This window comes from Prionailurus viverrinus, chromosome B4 (genome assembly GCF_022837055.1).
Source record: "Prionailurus viverrinus isolate Anna chromosome B4, UM_Priviv_1.0, whole genome shotgun sequence".
Classification (NCBI taxonomy): domain Eukaryota; kingdom Metazoa; phylum Chordata; class Mammalia; order Carnivora; family Felidae; genus Prionailurus; species Prionailurus viverrinus.
In genome coordinates, this window is record NC_062567.1 from 13,445,701 (window position 1) to 13,468,212 (window position 22,512).

General features: G+C 42.9%; 1 protein-coding gene across 1 annotated transcript in view; it reads left to right on the forward strand.

Moving 5' to 3' along the window:
• The first annotated feature begins 11,931 nt into the window (after positions 1-11,931).
• The window catches only part of TMEM236 (transmembrane protein 236), a 33,351-nt gene continuing 22,770 nt past the window's right edge, over positions 11,932-22,512 (forward strand). The window contains exon 1 of the mRNA XM_047866932.1: positions 11,932-12,188. Coding sequence (XP_047722888.1) covers positions 11,932-12,188 — 257 coding nt within the window. The remainder of the gene's footprint in view (positions 12,189-22,512) is intronic.

Consider the following 22,512-nt stretch of genomic DNA (forward strand, 5'->3'; position numbering starts at 1 on the left):
TTGCACTCTGTCTGTCTCTCTCAAAAATAAATAAACATTAAAAAAATTAAAAAAAAAAGTCCATCACTTTGTTCACCATGCCACTTTTTACCTCGGGCCCCAGTGAGGAAATCTGAAGTGGGTGGTGTAAGTCCATGAGGGTGCCCTGCACTCTTTGACAGCGAGGGGAGGAGGAGGAGCTGATGGTGTCAGAGGCTTGGAAGATACAGGCTGCATCCAGAATGGTGCAGAAACAGGAGGAAGGGAGGGGAAGGCAGAAGAGGCGAGGTGTCTTCAGGGAAGGCTGGAGGTGTTTATCCAGAGAACAGAGGACAGAGAACGTGGTCTCCTCGTCCTAAAACCTGTCAGTTCAGACAGATGAGCAGATGCAGAATTTTTGTCCACCAAATGGAAACAGGCAGTCCATGTTGGGCCTGAGAAGACAGGGAACTTCCCTGAAACAAAAAGGAGTTTCAGCAGCTGCTTGGGAATATTCTTTACATTCTCCTTCCGGAGGTAGACTAACCAGAGACAACTGACTCCAATTATTATAGTCATTAACACAGGGAATGAAGGAAGGAGAAGCTTCCACGTACAGGTAGAGTAACCTGAGTCTATTAGGAAGGAGGGACAGTGAGTGAGAATGTCAGAGTCCCCTTCATTAGGGATGGCCTGTGTCTCCTCCAGCAACCTGGGTTTATTCAGAAGGGCGTGTTTAGACAACCCTCCAAATATATCAGGAGGGAGTTTATCAGCCTGGTTAGTGGCCAAACACACTCTGCAAGAGGCCCTCCATTCTGGATCCTGATTTAGGACCATGAAAGCCTGGGCATAGGGTACCTCAGTCCACTTGTCCTGTTCATTGCAGAAGAGATCTGATAGATTGTATTAAGGCTCCTTTCCTAAATTTTGCAATCCGAATTGATTCCAGCAGCTTAAAAGGCATCCCAAGGGAGAGTCCTTGGGGACTGAACAAGAAGATCCATGTTTCTAGAAAAGTTGAGAAGGTCCATTACAAAAATCACCCGTGACTCCAGGGTGGCGTCCCACGCGGGATATGTCAGAGGTTCCTGGTGTCAAAGCGACCAGTGGCATCCCTCAAACAAAATCGCTCTGATCACCGACCAGCCACTAAGGGCCCCTGGAGAAGGGATGCTAGTCCCTTTGCTTCCCCGTTGTATCCTAGGCTACAAATGGGTGCCTGGCGTATGGACCTAAGTACCGTGACATGCCATGACATGCCATAAGACGGTGTGCTGTAAAAGGTCGTGCCTTAGTTTACCTTGTCTTGAGGAGCATGCCATGAAGGTCATGCCTTAGTTTCCTTGAAGTCTGTGCCAATTTAACCCATGGAAAACACTAGAAACGTTCTATAAAGGGGAATTACCCAATTCTATAATTTAAGTAGTTAGTAGAGGACATTGACAGAAAACAGTAGAGAGAAATCCATCATTATCTAAGCAATGTTCCAACACATACAGTCTTTATAGACAACTTCCCTAGGAAATGGTTCCTTGCTGGGTTTTAATTCAATTGGGTACTGGTTTTGGCCGGCTCCCAGTGGAGGTCTCATGGCCAGAAGCGGCTAGTCCAGAGATGTGGAGGGGATCATATTAGACCAATAAGGAGGAAACCTCACATGGGAGTCTTAAGATTAGCAGCCATGCTAGTCACTTAGGTGGTTGTCTCCTGCCCAAGACAGACAACTTTGTATAAGGACAGGAATAAAGAGAGGGCATCAAGTTTCTGGGTCTTATTACCATTCTGGCCAGGGTACTAACTTTCAGCCAAAAGGCAGGCTTTCTCCTCCTCCGTAGACTAGCCATGGGCTAGAGGATTGCAGCCTGAGCAGCAACTGAAAAAAATATTCCAATAAGTGTTCCATGAACGTGTTCCAATAAGACCGTACTCCTTGAAAAGCCTCTGAAATGAGAGTAAAGGAAGAAAAGAGAAAATACTTACCAAGTCTGCACCAAGGCTCAGAGTCCAGATGGAAAGACTCAAAGCCCCATGTAAGCATGCCAAAATGATGGGGTTCTTGAGCAAACAGCTAAGAAAGAATTCTTGAGACGTGTTTAGTGCAAAAAGGAGATTTTATTAAAGCACGGGGGCAGGACCCATGGGCAGAAAAAGCCACACTGGGGTTGTGAGGAGTGACTGATGATACACTTTTAAGTTAGTGGGGATTAGAGAGAGCATAAGTCTCTAAGGAATTTGAAAGCAAGGCTTTCAGGACCTTGAGGGGCCAGCTGCTATTAACATAAGGTTACTTTTAGTCTTTAATAATTCAAAAACATTAAGGAAGCGTGGCAGCCATGAGTTCATTGACCAAGATCACACTCTGCATGTTTCGGGTGTTTCTCACTGGGCTGTGAGCTGCAAGGAGATTTAATTTAAGCTACATTTCTCTTGCCTTTGTTTCCCTAGAACTCACCTAGGAAGCAGTCAGTCCTTGGCTGTTTGGGGGGAGAGGTTCTCGATGATTGATTCAATCCTAGTATTTGCTATTGATCTGTTTAGTCTTTCTGTTTCATCTTGATTCACTCTTAGGTTTTGTGTTTCTAAAAATGTATCCATTTCTTCTAAGTTGTCCAACTTTGTGGCATTATAATTGTTCATAATAGTTTCCTATGATATTTTCAGTTCTGTGGCACCAATTGTAATGTCTCCTCCTGCATTTCTGATTTTATATATTTGAGTCTTCTCTTTTCTTCATAGTTAGTCTAGCTAAGGGTTTGTTGATTTTGTTTGTTTTTTTAAAAAACCAACTCTTAGGGGGCGCCTGGGTGGCTCAGTCAGTTAAACGTCCCACTTCAGCTCAGGTCATGATCTCGCGGTCCGTGAGTTCGAGCTCCGCGTCGGGGTCTGTGCTGACAGCTTGGAGCCTGGAGCCTGCTTCGGATTCTGCGTCTCCCTCTCTCTCTGCCCCTCCCCATTCATGCTCTGTCTCTCTCTGTCTCAAAAATAAATAAACGTTAAAAAAATTTTAAAAATTAAAAATAAAAACCAACTCTTAGTTTTGTTGATTTTTGTACTCTTTATTTCATCTATTTCTTCTCTTTTATTATTTCCTTCTCCTACTAACTTTGGGTTTAGGGTGTTCTTTTTCTGCTTATTTGAGGTCTAAATTTAGATTGTATGTTTGAGATTTTTCTTATCACTACAAACTCTTAGTACTTGTTTGTTCTATCTGTTAAGCTTTGTATGTTGTGTTTTTAATCTTCATTTGTCTCAATATTTTAAAATGTCCCTTTTGATCTTCATATTTGGGTATTGTGTTTCTATATCTAAACTAGTCTCTTGAGCACAGTATGTGCCTAACTTCTTTCTTTGTCTGAATCCCCACGTAACTCTCCTCTTTGCTTCCTTAATGACTTGGGTGTACATATCTCATTGAGCTTCTGTTGAAATGACTTATGGAAATGTCTGTGCATTCAACTAGACAGTAAGCCTGTAGGGACAAACAGTATGCCTTGGTCAACTTTGTTCCCCAGAATAAGTGCAGAAGCTAGCATAGAGAAGCCACTCAGTTCATCTGTGAATTCATTCTGCAACGCAGTCAACGAATATTTATTGAGATCTTACTATGCACCAAGCACTAATCTAGGTTTGAGTATATAACAGAGATCAAAATTGGTAAAAGGCTTTGCCCTGAGGAAACTTATGTTCCAGTTTGGAGAGCAGACAGTTAATATTTTAAGTAAGTCAAATAAACATCATTTTTGTTGCTAAGTACTAAGAGGAAAAATTAGAGGAGGAAGGAGAATAGGAAATTGCGGAGGGGGATGTGTTGAAATTTTGGATAAGCAGTCTCACAGTGAAAGTGTCATTTATGTAAAAACCTCCAGAAAGTGGGGTAGTTGGCTCTTGGGATGTCTTGGAGGAGAATGTACAATGGCTTCATAAAGGGTGAAGCTTCTATGCCTGGTGGCCTGGTGTGTTTAGAGAACGTAGAAGAGGACAGTGAGAGGGAAAGTAATGGCAAAATAAGAGAGAAAGGTGGTTGGGGAGAGATTGTGTAAGGCTTTGGAAACTCTGGTACATTCTTGGACTTTTACTCTAAACAAGATGGGAAGCCACTGGGTGGCTTTTTGGACAGAGAAGAGGTAAGTGAACTTACTCATTAAATGTTTTTTTTAAGAAATAAATGGGCCAAATATACATAGTACAAGAAGACATATATCTTGTGTGCCTTTGTAGTCTAAGTTTTAAAAGGAGTAATTTAGGTTAGAAGATTCCAAACCCATGATACCTTTAACAATGCCGATTTAAAAAATCTGCAATTAGGGGCGCCTGGGTGGCGCAGTCAGTTAAGCGTCCGACTTCAACCAGGTCACGATCTCGCGGTCCGTGAGTTCGAGTCCCACATTGGGCTCTGAGCTGATGGCTCGGAGCCTGGAGCCTGTTTCCGATTCTGTGTCTCCCTCTCTCTCTGCCCCTCCCCCGTTCATGCTCTGTCTCTCTCTGTCCCAAAAATAAATAAAAAACGTTGAAAAAAAATTAAAAAAAAAAATCTGCAATTAAAACAAAACAAAACTTGCACCACCCAGTGGAATTAGGGAGCACTACGTTTAGGCAAACCAGTTGGAAATTTTATTTTTTATCTATATTAACAAAAATAACTGGATAGTTGTCATTTCTGTGTACTTTGCAAAGATGTGGCCATGTCTAATAATATTGTTTTCAAGTTATTTTTTTTTTAATTTTTTTTTTAACGTTTATTTATTTTTGGGACAGAGAGAGACAGAGCATGAACAGGGGAGGGGCAGAGAGAGAGGGAGACACAGAATGGGAAACAGGCTCCAGGCTCTGAGCCATCAGCCCAGAGCCCGACACGGGGCTCGAACTCACGGTCCGCGAGATCGTGACTTGGCTGAAGTCGGACGCTTAACCGACTGCGCCACCCAGGCGCCCCCAGTTATTTTTATCTTAAGTAGGAAAAAATTGGAGAGCCACAACCTTATCAAGTCCTTCGCAGTGAAGATTTGGGAAATACAGGTTAAATAATTTTTGTGACCTTTGGGCTGAATATACACTAGTTATTGTTGTGTCTAATTTAAATAGGGTTTTTTTTTTTTGCCTTAATTTGTTACTTTGGAATATTGAAAGGCCAACCCAGATTGTTGTAGTCCCCTAAAAAATAAATTCTGAGGGGCGCCTGGGTGACTCAGTCTGTTGAGCATCCAACTTTGGCTGAGGTCATGATCTCGCAGTTCGTGAGTTCAAGCCCTGCGTTGGGCTTTGTGCTGACAGCTCAAAACCTGAAGCCTGCTTTGGATTCTGTGTCTCCCTCTCTCTCTGCCCCTCCCCTGCTCATGGTCAGTCTCTAATAAACATTAAAAAAAATAAAATGAATAAATAAATAAAATATGAGAATCATTGTAAAGAATGAAGTGACTTCCTTTTTCCTTTAATCTATTTCTGATTATTAGCTCCCATTTATATGCCACTGTGCACAATTTGTGTGATGGGAAGTTTTAATTCATCTTTCCTTCTTGAAAATTTTGAGATCTGGACACTTTTAATAGAAACAGTATTTCAGGGAAGCATGATTATTTTAAAAAGTACGGACATTGTCCACATTTTGTTAATTTCAAGACTAGAGTCTCTAAATTCCAGATATTAAAAGGGTCACAAAAGTGAATATGCTGTTGTGTTTGCTCTTACAGAGTTGTTTATTTAATAGCCCGAGAGATGTAATACTTTTTTCCTACAATATAAATTGAATGTTGTCTGGACTGTGATAACATAACATGGGTAAAAGGGGTGTAATCAGATGGTGACATGATCTTACTGAATTCACGTCAAGTGATTTGTTTGGTGACGCCTGCCCGTGAGGACCAGTACTGTGTTTTGGAAATACTCTTTGGGAATTGTAAATAGTCAGTAAATTAGGCCCAGGGACATGCTTTCACTTCTTCCCTAGGCTCTCTGTAGATCCAGCTTGATCTGTAGAGCAGTTTCACTGCCAGAACTCCTGCCTTTCTGAACATCAACACCATACGATCACAGGAAACAAACCACGGATATGCCGGAACATTCCTGGCTGTCGGTCCATTTTGTTTCACAGACCCTACACGGAAAACAATGAACAAACCTTGAGATTACAAATGATCTTACTATAACAATTTAAGAGACTATAACAATTTTTGACTTCCTGCCTGCAGGAAGGAAATGACAGTTGGAAGTGTGGAGAACAGGTGTTACCCTGAACAGCATGATATCTTCTGCTTACTAAAATAAAAAACACTGCATCAACATTCCTACGTGGAAGTGAGTTCTAACCACAAGACTCAGTCTTTCCACCACAGACCCAGCTCCAGAAAACCAGATCTGTTTCCTACCAGGAAGTTGTTAAACCCAGCATTAAAGAGCAGAGTAAGGGACAGAGTTGTCTGAATCAGTCTTGGATGAATCCAAGGAAAGAATGTGGGTGGTGTGTGTGCAAATGTCCCCCTCCTCCATGTCCTTCCAGTTACTGGCAGTGCAATTGCACGGCGGCTGCATCAGGGGAATTAGAAGGGAAAGAATCAGGATTGGCATAAACTGCTCTCAGCTGAAGGGTAGGTGATTTCAAACCCTCTCTCATCTCCTTTTGTCTTTGTCTCCAAGTTCGGGGTCTGGCATTATTTCCTCCCAGGAGCTTAATGTTGCCAGAATAGCGTTCTTTTTCTTTGCCAGGCTAGCTTGTTGCTCTGTCCCTGGTGAGGGAACCTTCTGTGCCTCCCAATCCGCTATGGAAATTTTAGGCAAATAGACACTTTTGAAGGGCTGAGGACTTGGAAATAATTGAGGCTATGCCTTGGTGCAGAAAAATACCAGCCAGGCATCTCCAGCCTCCATCGTTATTGGTTCAAATCCATTGTGGAATATGCAATTTTGGGGACATATGGGTTGGAAAAAGTAGGGAAAATGGCAACACTGGGACCTATCAAGTCTTGTAAATGCACGCAAAGAAGCATGGTCTTTTCCTAACATGCTTCTTGAGATGGAGAAGCTCTGTAGTCCCCAGGGGCTTGTTTTCTCTCTTATCTAGAGACCTTAAGGAGCTATGGCTACAGAGGAAGGGAACCTGGGGGCTAAAATTGGGATCACACAAGGAAATTGAAGCTCCATAGGCTGAGTGAGCAGACTGTATTGGGACGGGTAATACATAATTTCTCCTTCTGAAAGGTCAGTGTGGGAACAAGAATCCCCTTGGAATAAAAGATGAGTTGGCCATTCTCCAAGCCTGGCACATTCCCCTGCTGCCTACCACGTCTCTTAGCCTTCATCTCCATCCGTTCCCTCCACAAATATTTTTCAAGGGCCTATTATGTAATACGCACTGTGCTGAGAAACGATGAGACATAGGTGAAGGAAGGTGTTCTCTGCCTTCAGAGAGCTTCCCGTTGTATAGGGGACCCAGTGTGCCTACAACATAGGGAGAGAAGTGCTACAGTACAAGAGGGGAGGAATTCAGAAGGATTCAAAAGGGGTTTTGACTCAAAGGAGGAAATGCTTCCTTCTGCTTGGAGAAGGAGAGTAAGGAAGGGTCTCAGAGCAGGGCCTGCAGGATGAAGGCCACTCTCCTCCTGTCCTCATGTGAGATCAGGAGAAGGCGATAAAAGTCAGCCCTGACTACCAGCCGGCAAATAGTTATCCAAGGCTCTTCTCATCTTCCGCTTGCCTCTTGGCTATTTTGCTGCTCTTTTGTGCCGCCATTTAAGGGATAAGCAGAAGTGGAATTTATTTATTTTGCTTCTGCTGAGAAGTGAGGGAAAACAAATTGGTGGAGGAAAGATTTAAAAAATACAGTGTAAACATTTCACTAAGCCAGAATTGCTTTCTTTAATTGATTTCTATTAATCTTTATTTTCTAACTTTTATGCTGGTCAAATATTGCAGCTATGCAAATATTAATAAATCAAAAGTAAAAACCCCTCCACCCTACCTCGCCCGTTCCCCACAGGAGCTCTGTTAACAGTTTGGTGAGTGTATTTCTGGATTTTTAATTTATGCTTAAATCCACAGCTGTGATTTTATTTATTTATTTATTTATTTATTTAATTTTATTTTATTTAAATGTTTATTTATTTTTGGGGAGAGAGAGAGAGAGACCGAGTACAAACTGGGGAGGAGCATAGAGAGAGGGAGATACAGAATCCAAAGTGGGCTCCAGGCTCTGAGCTGTCAGCACAGAGCCTGACCCAGGGCTCAAACTCACAAACCATGAGATCATGGCCTAAGCTGAAGTTGGGCACCCAACTGACTGAGCCACCCAGGCACCCCTATTTGTTTATTCACTTATTTGTTTATTTATTTTTGAGAGAAAGAGCATGATCAGGGGAGAGGGGTAAGGGGAGAGGGAGAGAATCTCAAGCAGGCTCCACACCCAGCATGGACCCCCACTCAGGGCTCGATCCCATGAACTGAGTGGAAATCTAGAGCTGGAGACTCAAACGACTGAGCCACCCAGGTGCCCCACAACTATAATGTTTTAAAACAAAAATGCGATTGCACCATTCGCATCGTCATACACAGCATCTGCAACTTGCTTCACTCTCCTACCCCTCACTGCATCACGAACATTCTTAGAACTATTTTTTTAAGCTTATTTATTTATTTTGAGAGAGGGAGAGAGAGAGAGAGCAAGAGAGAAAGAAAGACAGTATACAAGTGGGGGAGGGGCAGAGAGAAAGGGAGAGAGAGAGAATCCCAAGCAGGCTCCCTACCACCAGCACAGGGCCTGATGCAGGGCTTGAACTTGTGACCGTGAGATCATGACCTGAGCTGAAATCAAGAGTCAGACGCTTAATGGACTGAGCCACCCAGGCATCCCCAGAACTATTTTTCAAAGAAAATGTCATTGTATGATATAGAGAAGTTTGATTTGTAATATATGGATATTGCTTTGAGTCAATACAAAAATCAATTTGGCCAAAACTCACCTCCTCTGAGAAGACCTCTCTGATCAACTCCGCTTTGATTTTTTTCAACCCTCTCTTCTGAATCACCCAGTAATTTTACATATTGTTTTTGTGTAATATTGGCTCCTACACTCTTTTTTTTTAAAATATTTATTTATTTTTGAAAGAGAACAAAAGTAGGGGAGGGGCAGAGAGAGAGGGAGACACAGAATCCGAAGCAGGCTCCAGGGACTGAGCTGTCAGTGCAGAGCCAGACGCGGGGCTCAAACCCACGAACTGTGAGACCATGACCTGAGCCCAAGTCAGACGCTTAATGGACTGAGCCACCTGGGTGCCCCTTGGCCCCTGCTCTGAAATCTGTTGCTTTGTGTTGTACTCAAGCTCTTTCAGTTGCAAAGAACAAAGAGCCTGTTTTTAAGAATACATGTGAACTGGAATGTTCCACAATGGAGGGACTGGCATTTTTTGATGTGCTGGCATCTCCCTGTCTTCTCACCCTCTGTGTACTCACTCTTCTATTCTCTCACCATTTGGCTTCCATTTGTTCATTCAGCAAATGAGTCCTGAGTGTCACAACAGGCCAGGGTGACAAGCATGTACAGTCCAGGTTGTTTTAATCCTGACTCAGAGTCATGGCCTCCCTTCATTCCACTGACCAAATTCTCCCTATGTGTCTGAGTTCACATTTCCAAGCAGCAGCAAGTGGCCCAGTTATGGAGGGACATTTCTGTAGCCCAGGGTTCCTATTCATCCAGATGTGGCTGGAGAAGGATCCTGACTTTCCAGGATCACACCTTCTCAGACCTTACCTGTGCATTTGTAACATCTCCCCAGTCAGAATGTAAGTCAGGAAGGACTGTGTCTCTACCATGATCTGCTCGTAGAAAGTGTTCCACGAACAGCGTTAACACAGGTGCTTGTTCCATTACATGGGGGTGGGCTTATTGTCGGTAGAGGGTGGGAATCATGGCCTCCCTCCTGTTCCGACAAAGTACTGTTATCAGTGCAGTTCATGTCGTGGACAACAGCAGGTCCCGTCACACGAACGTTGTCTTTGAAGGTAAAGGTGAAGAGAGATTAGGAACCAGAGGAAAATTCTAGGTGAGATATACAGAGCGCGTGTCATTCTTATATTCCCCTACGTGGGCATAAAAATGGAGCATTTCAAATGGAATTATAGACCCAGGCAAGAGTCCTTTTGCGTGGAGCCAGGCAGTTTTATTCAACAACTGTCTTCAGATGCTCAGGTCACAATTCCTATTAATGTACAAAGTCTGTGGAAGAAATTGCCCTACAGCATAGCACTGATGATTCGAGACAGAGGGCGAGGAGGTTAGAATATAATTTGTGTCTCGTCTCTCTTCAATAGAAATTTTGTTCAAGTCCAGATAAAATAGCTGGAGGATGCAGCTGCCTAATTCTGCAGCGGGAGGGCAGGAGGCGTTAACCCTCAGCTGCCGCCAGCGTCCTGGGTTCACTGGGCAGCCAGGCGACGCATGGCCCCTTCTGCAGAGGGCCCGAGGGACCCAGAAAAATACTGGTTTGTGTCAGTCTGCCAGCAGGCACAGGGCAAGCCGTCTAAAGAGGCAAGCATGTGGAAGGAATCAGACTCGGGGTCTGTTGGTCGGGTGCTCTCCTCCCCCCTCTTCCTTCACTGGTTGTAGCCAAGGGTCTCCCTCTGGGTGCTCTGTGGCTCCCCGCTGCCTTCCCTCCTCCAGGTGGGCGCTGCTCCTGCCCTTTCCTCCACACCAGCACTCGCTTCCTTTTCCAAATGATGGAGTAAGTGCTTCCTCTGTCCGGACAACGTTGCTTTTTCACTGCCTGCCACACACACACACACACACACACACACACACACACACACACCACCCCACACCAAAACCCTTCATGGAATGTTTACATTCCGACCCAAAGCCAATCCTAACATCACCTGTCCCTACTTCTGCCACACGACACCAGATTCTCAGAACCACTATGGCCTCCTGTCTTGTGTGTGTGTGTGTGGATCTGGAATGTCACTGATGCCCCAAAACCTGCCTCCTTGTCCTTCTCTTTCCCTCCCCTTCACACAGCCCGAAGAGGAAGTTCTCTGCGTTAAGTTACCATAGCATTTACATTATACTTCTGACCTCAGTTATTTTGGTTGTTCACGGGTTTCTTTTCTCCACTGGGCTGTGAGCATTTTTAGGGCAGAAACCTATTGTCCTTCACCTACCTTCACACCCCCAGCACCTAACAAAAGCAAAGTGCTCGTCATAGGAGCTCAAAAGTTTTGGAAGGAACGATATTCATGGAGATGATTGTTGCCTTTTAAATATTTGATATGCTTTTGGACTCGATATAGGCTGCTGTTAATATGTTAATCCTGATAACAGGTTTCTAACATCACCGTGTTCGTTTCCTGACCAGCAAAATAAGAATGTTAACCTGTGCCACAGTGGCAATTTATATGCAAGAATCAATAGTTCAAGTACCAGGAAGAAGTGTGGTTAGGAGGTTGGCAATGTGAATCCAAACTCCCTTCTCAAAGCACTTTGAAGGAAAGCGAGGGGTAGTCTTCTACGATGAAGACACAGGTTTGGGGTATCTCTTTTTGCCTGGATTTGCTTAGATATAAAAATAGGGGATTGGATTACAGCTCTTCTTCTCCTTTAAGTCTAAAATTAGGTGATTCTGGTGGTTCTACTTAACAGGTGTTTAAATATTGCATAAATTTTTCTCTGTGCTCAAATTAGCAATCAAAGCTCAAAGACTTGCTTTTTTACCAGTGCCTCGAAAACATATTCAGAAGTTCATTTGACCCTGAATAATGGCTGTGCAAACACATTAAGTGGTCATTTCCACAACTGTTCTGTTTCTTTAAGAGACCTCGCTTGTTAAGCTGGAAGATCATTGAACCATATGAGGGTCAATAAAAGAATAAAAAGTCACCGGTTGGTGATTTCGGTACAAGGAACTTAATCGTAGTTGAGTATCTGTGTCCATATGCTGCTGGCCATCAAAAGGGGAGTGTTTGATCTTCAGCAGCTTGCCCTTCCTCAGGATGGTTTCTGGAAAACTGATCAAGCTCGTGGTTTTTGAGCTTTTCGAGTTTGCTGCTTTCTCCATTCCCACGCTTGTGATTGTGGAACAGTTTGCCACCACCTATCAAACAACGACGGGGAGCCCTGAGAAAACACATTATTGGCTGATTGTTTCCTGTTCGATTGCCTATGTGGCTTCAGTGACTCTGCTGATTTGGGTTCCCATAAAAGTTCTCTTATACAGGAAGCATGCCTTTTCCAAAAAAATTAAAGGATGGTAAGTAAAAGGATTCTTAAAGCAAGGAATCTCTGTGATGCTTTCATAGAGAATTTCTCAGGTGCTACCTGTAGGGATGTTAGCATAGCACAAATGTGCATAATGTATATGCACATTATGACTAATGAGAAGTCATTGTCACCATTTCTATAATTGTATTGCTATTATGGTATCTTCTATGTTTTTATAGGGGCCTTTTTTACTGCCTGTTAGCAACAAATTACATGTATTCATAAGTTCGTAGTTAGCATGAGTCTATGATACCCTGAGTACTATATGTTGGCCCTAATTCCTTTGTTCACTGAATTGCATAAAGTCATCACAGCTAATTTATAGAAATCTTAATTATAGAATGATAATATGGAATTTTACTTTTACAAACATTTACATTACTTTACGAAACAAAGTAATGTCTATTTTGAAATGTCTAATTGCATTGTTTTTCGGGTCTGAAGCATCCTTTGGCCTTTAGCCAACTGAGATTTTTAACTGGTTCCTTTGCTTAGATTTTTTATTGTTATTATTATTTTAAATATAATTTATCGTCAAATTGACTAACATACAGTATGTAAAGTGTGCTCTTAGTTTTGGGGGTAGATTCCCATGGTTCATTGCTTACATATAGCACCCAGTTCCTTTGTTTAGATTTTTAAAAATAATACTTTACTATGTTAGTAAATTTTTTTTACCCTGGTGGTGGGGGGGGGTCTATTTCAATAATAATACAGAAATATTTTAAATAAATTGAGATCTAATGTTGCTTTAACTTAACAGTTTAGCTAATGTTGTATCACCTGTATTGAGTACAAATTATTTCAGATACTAAGATATTTTTCCTTTCAGATCTTTATTTATTTAAAAAATTTTTTTTAATTTAGTGTTTGTTTATTTTTGAGAGAGGGAGAGACAGAGTGAGAGTGAGAGAGAGGCAAACACAGAATCCGAAGCAGGCTTCAGGCTCTGAGCTGTCAGCACAGAGCCTAAAGTGGGGCTTGAACTCACAAACTGTAAGATCATGACCTAAGCTGAAGTCAGATGCTTAACTGACTGAGCCACCCAGATGCCACTATTTTTTTTAAGTTTATTTACTTATTTATTTAGAGTGGGGGGAGAGGACAAGTGGGGGGAAGGCAGAGAGAGAGAGAGGAAAGAGAGACTATCCCAAGCAGGCTCTGCACTGACAGCACAGAGCCCCATGTGGGGCTCAAACTCAAGAACTATGCGATCATGACCTGAGCCAAAATCTAGAGTCCGATGTTTAACTGACTAAGCCACCCAGGCAGTCCCCTTTTGGAACTTTAGATCAGATTTCTACTCATCTAAGATTTCTTAGTTTTCTTTGATAAGTTAATCCTTCTTTCAGGCTGATCTTTTATTTTAAAGTCAAACAACATCAACCCACTTGAAAAGCAAGCAGCAGAGATTTTAACAAGGGCAGAAATGTAAAAATAATAGATACAGAAATCTAGCTAGAAATACTGTCGGGAGGATGCAGACCTGGAGAGCCCAAGTGTGGAGTTCAAGAGGTCCTTTAGGTGTCGATTTAGGATGTGGCTCCATGAAACTTGCCCGGGGGACTTTCAGTTCCCTGAGGGCAAAGATCTTGAAGGGTTTCCAGAAGTAAACCATTTGGTTTACACAACGTTTATTGGTGCAGTTTAAGGATTTTCCAAACCTTGACCCGAATCCTCAGGATATCTGTCAAGTGGAATTGGGCCCTCCACTCCTCATATCACCTAGGAGTTGCTTTGACTGTCCAGGACTCCTGGCTGGGCTGGGAGTTTTGAGGGAAGAATGGAACACCCAAATGACCAGTGGCTTTCTATTAGTTTACTCCAGCCCCGGAAGGCACTCCTTGATTCTTTTTTTTTTTTTTTTTGCCATTGACTCAAACCTCTAGGATCCTAGGTTCTGAATATCATTCAGGCAGCAAACCTTCCATATCAGTTATTATCATCATCATCATCATCATCATCAAGTTATAACTGCTTCTTTACTGATCACGTATGTGCTTAGAGATTTATATGTGAATTTCATTTCCTTCTATACCATCTTGTGAGGGAGTTATTTTCATGACTTTATCATTATTATTCCCAAAGGGAAACTTGGTTTCCCTTATCAGAGAAGGGTTATGCAACTTCCCTGGTCAATAACTAGTGAGTGAGAGGATGAGACTTTGGACCTCTGTCCTTCTGACTCCATATTTGGTATTTCAGCCACTGTCCTAAACTGCCTCTTTGAGTGACAAGGTCCGAATCTACTGGAGGCATTTGAGAGTAAGGAAGGCAGTGTGGTCCTTCATCTATTTCTACTTTCCAGTGCACGTTCTGTTTTATAAATCTGGTTCACGTGTCCCCCTTGGGCTAACATGTCCTGGGCTGTCCCAATTACATCTTTCAGTGAATTCTTCAGGGAAACACTCTTCTGGCCTTCCATTTTCCTTTGCAGGTGTGGCTGGCCCCAGGTGTTCTAAATAGATACACTATAGGTTATCTGTAATTTCAATGAAACTGAAATTATTTCCTCATAGCCTCATTCATGAGCGCTGTCATATTGCTGTCTCTTACTGTAGGTTCCTATGGGCATTGTTAGCCCCATGAATCTGGTATTTAGGAGAGAATGAGTTATCCAGCTAGTAGAGTGTATGTCCTGGCCACACAGCTAAGAGGTGCGGACCTGAGTTCAAATCCCAGTTTTGACATTGACTGCGAGGACTTGTATGAGTTATTTAAGTTCTTTGAATTTTAATTGTCTCGTGAGCAAAATGGGGACAACCTCGGTTTTTCACCTGAGTGCTGTTTTAAGAAACGGAATAAGATTATGCAGATAAAGTTCCATGCATAATACCTGGCACACGGGAAGGATTCAGTGCATATTATTGTTATTACCTCAGGCTGAATTTAGTATTTCCATTTAAAACATGATCTTGTTTAATCCTCCGAATGAGAAATAGTAGAACTGATGATAAAACTGATTAAACTGAAGAAAATTATATGCCATCAGTGATACTCTTTGAACTTAGAAAATCTTGGAGGTCTCTTTTATCCTTCGAGCAAAATGAAGGCCGATAGCGTGATATCAACGAATATCTTATAAAGTATTTGGCATATATACAGTGCTTTTATGTTTTATTTTTTCACTTGACCTGCACACCAGGGTTACGAGGTTGACCAAGGGATATAATTCCTATTTTGTAAGGAAGGAAACAATGTCAGAGAGCTTAAGACATACACACTAAATCAACAGTAGAGCCTGAACTCTAATCCTGTGCTCTTTACTTTTGTGGGACACTTCCTCATTCTCTTTAGAATGATTGTTTCTTTTCAGGGATGCCTGTCTTAATTCGTAATAGGCTAGGGAGATGATTTGAGGAATGAGGAAAAGCTATTTACAAACACACCAAATTGTATATCCCAGTATATGAGAGAAATCCTTTCCTGGGGTGTTAGTGAACATGCGAAACCATTGAACTATAGGGCTAGCCTGCACCTGGGGAAGATATCAGTGAAGAGGGTCCCAGGGGATAGGATAATGATGGAGAATTTGTGGGGATTCTCAGAATGCCTTGGGACCCTGGGCTGCGTTTCAGGAATTCTCTCAAGTCTTTCAGCGTATAATTACCTTAGATCGTGACATGTCAGGAATTCTGGGCAGTGCCCCCTTGGAAAGACCCCAACATTTTGGACTGCATTTTGCCTTGCTTAAGTCCTTAATCTCTTAGACAGAATTTGCTGTCGATTCGTTTAAGACAGTGGTAGTAACAGTAGTAGCTGTTGTAGTTGGAGTAAAATAAAAGCAAGTCTTTGTTGAACAGCTGCTATGTACCAAGCATGGGTGTAAACACATTGCCTATATTATTTTAGTTAATTCTCTAACCTTTATGGGTAAGAAGACTTACAGTGCCCATCTTACAAATGAGGGAACTGAGGCGTGAAGTTACACAACCACACAGCCAGTGAGCCGTGGAGCCCACGCTGACTTCAGGGGGTTCTGTCTCCACAGCCTGGTCTCTTGAACACCTTACTGTTCCACAGTGGCACACACAGGGCATGTGCACAGCACGAATAACATCTGGGCACTGCCGGACGGGCTGGATAAACTGAAGGAAGTAGATTGCCCTTTTCAGTCCTGGGAAGATCATCCGTTAATCACCGTGAACTAAACACGGGCGCTTAACAGCACTCCCATGTCTCCCAGTGGACTCTCCTCTCCTTAACTACTCAGTAGCAATTATTTTCCGATACTTGACGACAGGCTTTTTCTTCCTTGCCCCACCGAATCCAGTAAATCAGAAAGAGTATATTTACACGTGCTTTTCTCTCCCACTTTGTGCAATAAGTCACCAAATCCCATTAATTCTCCCTCTTTTGTGTCTCTGGCATCACCTCTGTGTTCTCCATGACTGTTTTCTCACCCCAGTGAGGCACTAACTTCCAGGACCATCATACATGGCCATGGTTCCCCATGTTTTCATACGTTCAAGTCCGATGTCACATCATTTGTCCTGACGGTTTTGTTCAGGGAAGCATGAAGAACATTTTCTTCACTGATGCTGGGGCTCTGATAGCCTTCACCAGCTGGTGTCTTGTCCTTTGCTTCTTTTCCACATCCCCCTTCCTTTGCAGTCCTTGTTGACAGAGTAAAAATCTTCATGAAAAATGTTTTCTGCACATCAGTCCTGCCCCTTAAAAATCGACTCTTCGCCTTGCTTGTACAATGGTATTGGCATTATACCATAGAATCCTAAAGCTCGAAGGCACCTGAGAGTTCTACACTCTTTTCTTACAATGTGGGTAAACAATGGGCCTCTTATTTAAATTTTTTTTTAATTTTTTAATGTTTATTTATTTTTGAGAGACAGAGTGCGAGTGGGGGAGGGGCAGAGAGAGAGGGAGGCACAGAATCGGAAGCAGGCTCCAGGCTCTGAGCTGTCAGCACAGAGCCTGACACAGGGCTGGAACCCACAACCCATGAGATCATGACCTGAGACGAAGTCTGAAGCTTAACTGACTGAGCCACCCAGGCGCCCCTGCCCTCCCTTTATATGCCAGTGAATTTGGCCATGGCCAGGAGCTCTATCCATTTCCCCCTCCCCCATTTTTCCCTTTTGATTGCTTTGCAAGTACTCTCATTGGCTCATAATATAAAATGCTACTTATATGATGATCAGTCCCAAAACCGTGTCTCCAGAGGTGACTTTCCTGAGCTCACTGTGTCTATATGAACGTTTTTCAAATGTTTAAAAGTATACACATCTCAACTATGTCCCATGGCAGTCTGCGAAGTCTTCTTTTCTCCAGTGTCCAGGCTTTATCAGGTATTCTTGTCCTGTGATTTCTGGACCTTTTTCCCTTTTGGATATTTCCTTGGGATGATGACTTGTTAATGTCCAGACATGATCTCATTGATACCCAGCTGTCCTGTTGATGCAGCTATTGGTGTGAGGTATTGACTTCAACTGCAACAGTGTCACTTTCATAACTGAGTCTCATAACTGAGACTAAAACTCCTAGAAAAACTTGCTCTTGTCACACGGTTACCTCATCTTGTGCTTAGGCAACTTCCTGAGCCTGTAAGTGCCATAAAGCCAGACAGTGCCTTATGTGTCTTTCTGTCCTTACAACTGAGTGTAGTTCACACATTTAACAAGGGCTTGGATGAGTGGGTGAATGGATGAATGCAGAACTTGGCTTGTTGCATGAGCTCACTGGGGTTAGTGTTTTTTGTTGGGAAGTTAATGGCAGATTGTGGGAAGCCTTGAAAGTCAAGGAAGGAAGCCTTGACTTGAAGAGCTAGGTGATCGAGAATGGTTAGGGGTTTCTGAGCAGAGTGGTTTCCCAAGTTATTATCTGATGCATTCCGTTCCCTGTGCTTTCCCTGTGAGAAATCTCATGGTCAGAATTCTTGCTGCACAAATAGGAATCTTTAACTCACCGTGGCTTGAACTCAGGTCTTTCTTCGTGGGCCTACTCCTGGGGGAGACCTTCTTCCTGATGCTTTACTACAGACACGCACAGAGCTCTGTAGTGCTCTAACTCATCTTCCATCCAGACTTACACCATGTCTACAGGTCCTTCTCCTCAGCCGTGTTGTGCTCTCATTGAAGCCTTGCACTAGTCTTAGCGTGAGTCCCCCTTCAAAGATGTGTCTGTGGCATTTCCAGCATAAATTTCATTGTATAGATTTCCTAAGATTGCTGTTGCAAACTACCACAAACGTGGGGGCTTAAATGATAGACATGTATTATCTCCCACTTGTGGAGGTTAGAAATCTGAGATCACGGTGTTGGTTGGTTCCTTCGAGGGCTGTTGGGAGAATCCGTCCCAGGCCTCTCTCCCAGCTTCTGGTCGTTCGCTGGCACTCTTTAGCATTCTTTAGCTTATAGACGCATCACCCTGATGTCTACCTTCCATCGTCGCATAGTGTTCCTCCCTGTATCTCCTCACATAGTCTTTCCTCTGTGCATATCTGTCTCCCAATTTTCCCTTTTCATGAGGACACCGGTCTTGTTGCATTAGGGCCCACCCTAATTGTTAACTTATTGCCTCTGGAAACACTATTTCCAAATACAGTCCCATTCTGAGGTACTAGGAGGTTGGGACTTCAACATGTCTCTTTTAGGGGAACATAATTCAACCTGTGACAGTCTGCCCTCTGGCCCTCCCCCAAATTCATGTTCTTCCCACATGCAGAATAGATTCACTGAAACCTAGTGGGGCAAATGTCACTAAATTGTAAGGCTTGACAATAATCCTCTGTGGCTGGACGTTCTGCCCTCAGGATGGGAGAGCCTTTCCTTCCCTGGCCTCTGGGTCTAAGGAGGGAGCCTCTGGGCCTGCAGTGGAGCCTCTCAGGCCCCTAGAGCCATCTCAGAGGATAATACATATTCACAGCCAAGTAGCTCCACCAGCCCATTTCCTGCCTGTTGCATCCCAGAAGTCTAACAGCCTTCCTTCCTTTTGTCCCATCTCTGTCCCCCGTTAGTCCAAGCTGGCAGTGCCAATATTTCTGCTGAGATAGGTGATTGGGTTCACAAGGCACACCCTTAGTATCCTCTCTAGAACACACCCTTTCATTTTCTACAATATGGATAGACTGAGAAATATCCAAATCTTCAAGTTCTTGTTCCTTTTTGCTTAACGATTCCTTCTTCAATTTATCTCTCTCTCTCCTCTTATATTTTACTAAGTTCTGGTTCCTTTTTGCTTAACAATTCCTTCGTCAATTTATTCCTCTCCTCTTGTAGTTTGCTATCATCAGCAGTGCCTTCAGTGTTTTGCTTAGAAATCTCAGCTAAATATCTGAGTTCGTCGACTGTGGGTTCTATTTTCTACCCAGCAGAACACAGTTCAGCCAAGGTTCTGCCACTTTCTTTTTTTTTTTAATTTTTTTTTAACGTTTATTTATTTTTGAGACAGAGAGAGACAGAGCATGAATGGGGGAAGGTCACAGAGAGAGGGAGACACAGAATCTGAAACAGGCTCCAGGCTCTGAGCTGTCAGCACAGAGCCCGACGCGGGGCTCGAACTCACGGACCGCGAGATCATGACCTGAGCCGAAGCCGGCCGCTCAACCGACTGAGCCACCCAGGCACCCCTCTGCCACTTTCTAGAAAGGATCACCTTTCCTCCAGTTGCCAACAACATGGTCCTCCTTTCTGCCTGAGACTTCACCAGAAACACCTTGAACATTCACGTTTGTAGCATTTCTGTTTGGGACAATGTGCATATTCTCTAAGATTGTTAGAGGCTTTTCTACATCTCTCCTCTTTTTCTCTCCTAGCTTTCACCAGAATCTCCTGTAATGCCCATATTTTTCTAACAGTCTCTTCTAGGCAGTCCAGCCTGTTTCTATCATGTGTCTTCAGACTCTTCCAGATCACCCATTACCCTGTTCCAAAGCCACTTCCACATTTTTAGGTATTTGTTACCAGTAGTACCCCCTACCTGTAGAGCAAACTCTGTGTTAGTTTTGTAGCATAGCCATAACAAAGTACTGGGTGACAAATGTGTTGTGTCCCTGTTCTGGAGGCTAGTCGTCTTGAGATCGAAGTGTCCACTGATTCTTTCTGAGGGCTGGTGGTTCACCGGCACTCTGGCGTTCCTTGGCTTACAGATGCGTCACCCTGATTGATCTCTGCCTTCATCGTCACATGGTGTCTTCCTGCGTTTCTTCACATAATCCTCCCTCTGTACATTCTCCAAATTTTCCCTTTTAATAAGGACACCAGTCGTGTTGGATTAGGGCCCACCTTAATGACCTCATTTTAACTTACTAGCTCTGGAAAGACCGTATTTCCAGATAAGGTTACACTGTAAAGTACCAGGAGTTGAAACTTGAACATAATCTTTGGGGAGGAACATAATTTAACCCACAACACTTATTAATAAATTATAATAAATCTATGTTAGCAGTAAGTCAAGATTTTAAAATACAGATTATCATTATTTCTGGATACATAAGATGCAGCACTTGGATTAGAAACAGGTTGCATCTTCATTTGCCCTGTAGCCTCTAACTGAAAACTAGCATTTCTTTCCATTTTGCATGTTGGTAACAAAGCACACTACAAGTACCAGAACCTAATAACTTCATTAAGTAGATCTTTTCATATCATATATGTTAGATTGTTTCATACCACATTACAATTGTTGCAGATACTTCTTTTTTTTAAAAAAAATTTTTTTTTTTCAATGTTTATTTATTTTTGGGACAGAGAGAGACAGAGCATGAACGGGGGAGGGGCAGAGAGAGAGGGAGACACAGAATCGGAAACAGGCTCCAGGCTCTGAGCCATCAGCCCAGAGCCCGACGCGGGGCTCGAACTCACGGACTACGAGATCGTGACCTGGCTGAAGTCGGATGCTTAACCGACTGCGCCACCCAGGCGCCCCATGTTGCAGATACTTCTTAATGTGGCTAATGATCTTCGCTACCTTGACATTATGAATGATTTCAGTTTCCACTAGCTCTTGAGCGTTCCAAAGAAAATAAGGAGACAACGTGTTCATAGATGGGCACGTATATTCCTGTATAAAATTTTTAAAAGAATTTGGAATACCGTATTTCATCATAATTGCTCTGTTTTTGTTTAAAAAGAAATCTGTTTTGGGGGCGCTTGGGTGGCACAGTCGGTTAAGCGTCCGACTTCAGCCAGGTCACGATCTCGCGGTCCGTGGGTTCGAGCCCCGCATCGGGCTCTGGGCTGATGGCTCAGAGCCTGGAACCTGTTTCCGATTCTGTGTCTCCCTCTCTCTCTGCCCCTCCCCCGTTCATGCTGTCTCTCTCTGTCTTAAAAATAAATAAACGTTGAAAAAAAAAATTAAAAAAAAAAAAAAAGAAATCTGTTTTGAAAAAGGTCCATAGGATTTACCAGATTCTCAGAAGTTTCACTGCACAAAAAAGGCTCAAAAAACGTGGTTTTAGCTAGTGGAGATAATGTAGTGAAACCATTCAGATAAATTTCCTGCCTCCACGGAACTTACTTTGAGGATCAGCAAAGAGGAATGTGTGAAACAATAAACAAGAAATAATCAGCAGAACTTCAGGTAGTCATAAGGCCGCACATATATATAATTTGGAATGACAACAGGGCTCCAACATGGAAGAACCAGGAATGGGGGGCATCTGGCAGAAGGTATAGACAGTGTACAACTTGAAGATGAGGCAAGCTTGATGTGATCATGACACAACCAGAAAGCCAGTATGGCTGGAGTTAAGTGGGTTTCCAGGGAGAGGAAAGTCATTCTAAGTGAGAAAGAGACTAGGAGAAAGAAGAGAAACCACGTCATGTAGAACATGTAGGCTCGGGTAATAGGTTTCAAATTTGTTCCAGTTACATTGCTTACCCACTGGATATTTTTAAAAAATATGTAAGATGCACAGATGTGTGTATTTTGTGTGAAATACATGTAGCACAATTTACCAACTTAACCACTTTTAAGTGTACGTATCAGTGGCATTAAACTCATTCACACTGTTGTGCCATCACCACCATCCGTCCACAGAACCTTTTCGTCTTCATTCTTGTCTCCACTCAACACTAACTCCTCATTCACCCCACCCCTTATCGTTGGAGATTTTTGAGCAGGGCAGTGATAAGATGTGTTTTACATTTTAAAAATATAACAGTTGGCTCTATGGAGAAAACGTTGCTAGGCAAGAATAGAAATATTAACAGGAAACTGGATAGGAAGTTCTTGAAGATGAGACATGATGGTAAATGAGCTATGATGTTAGCGAAGGATGGATGTGACACGTACTTTCAATAATTCTACTTGCAGTAAACCAGAGAGCATTTGATGATTGGAACAGGGATGTGGGG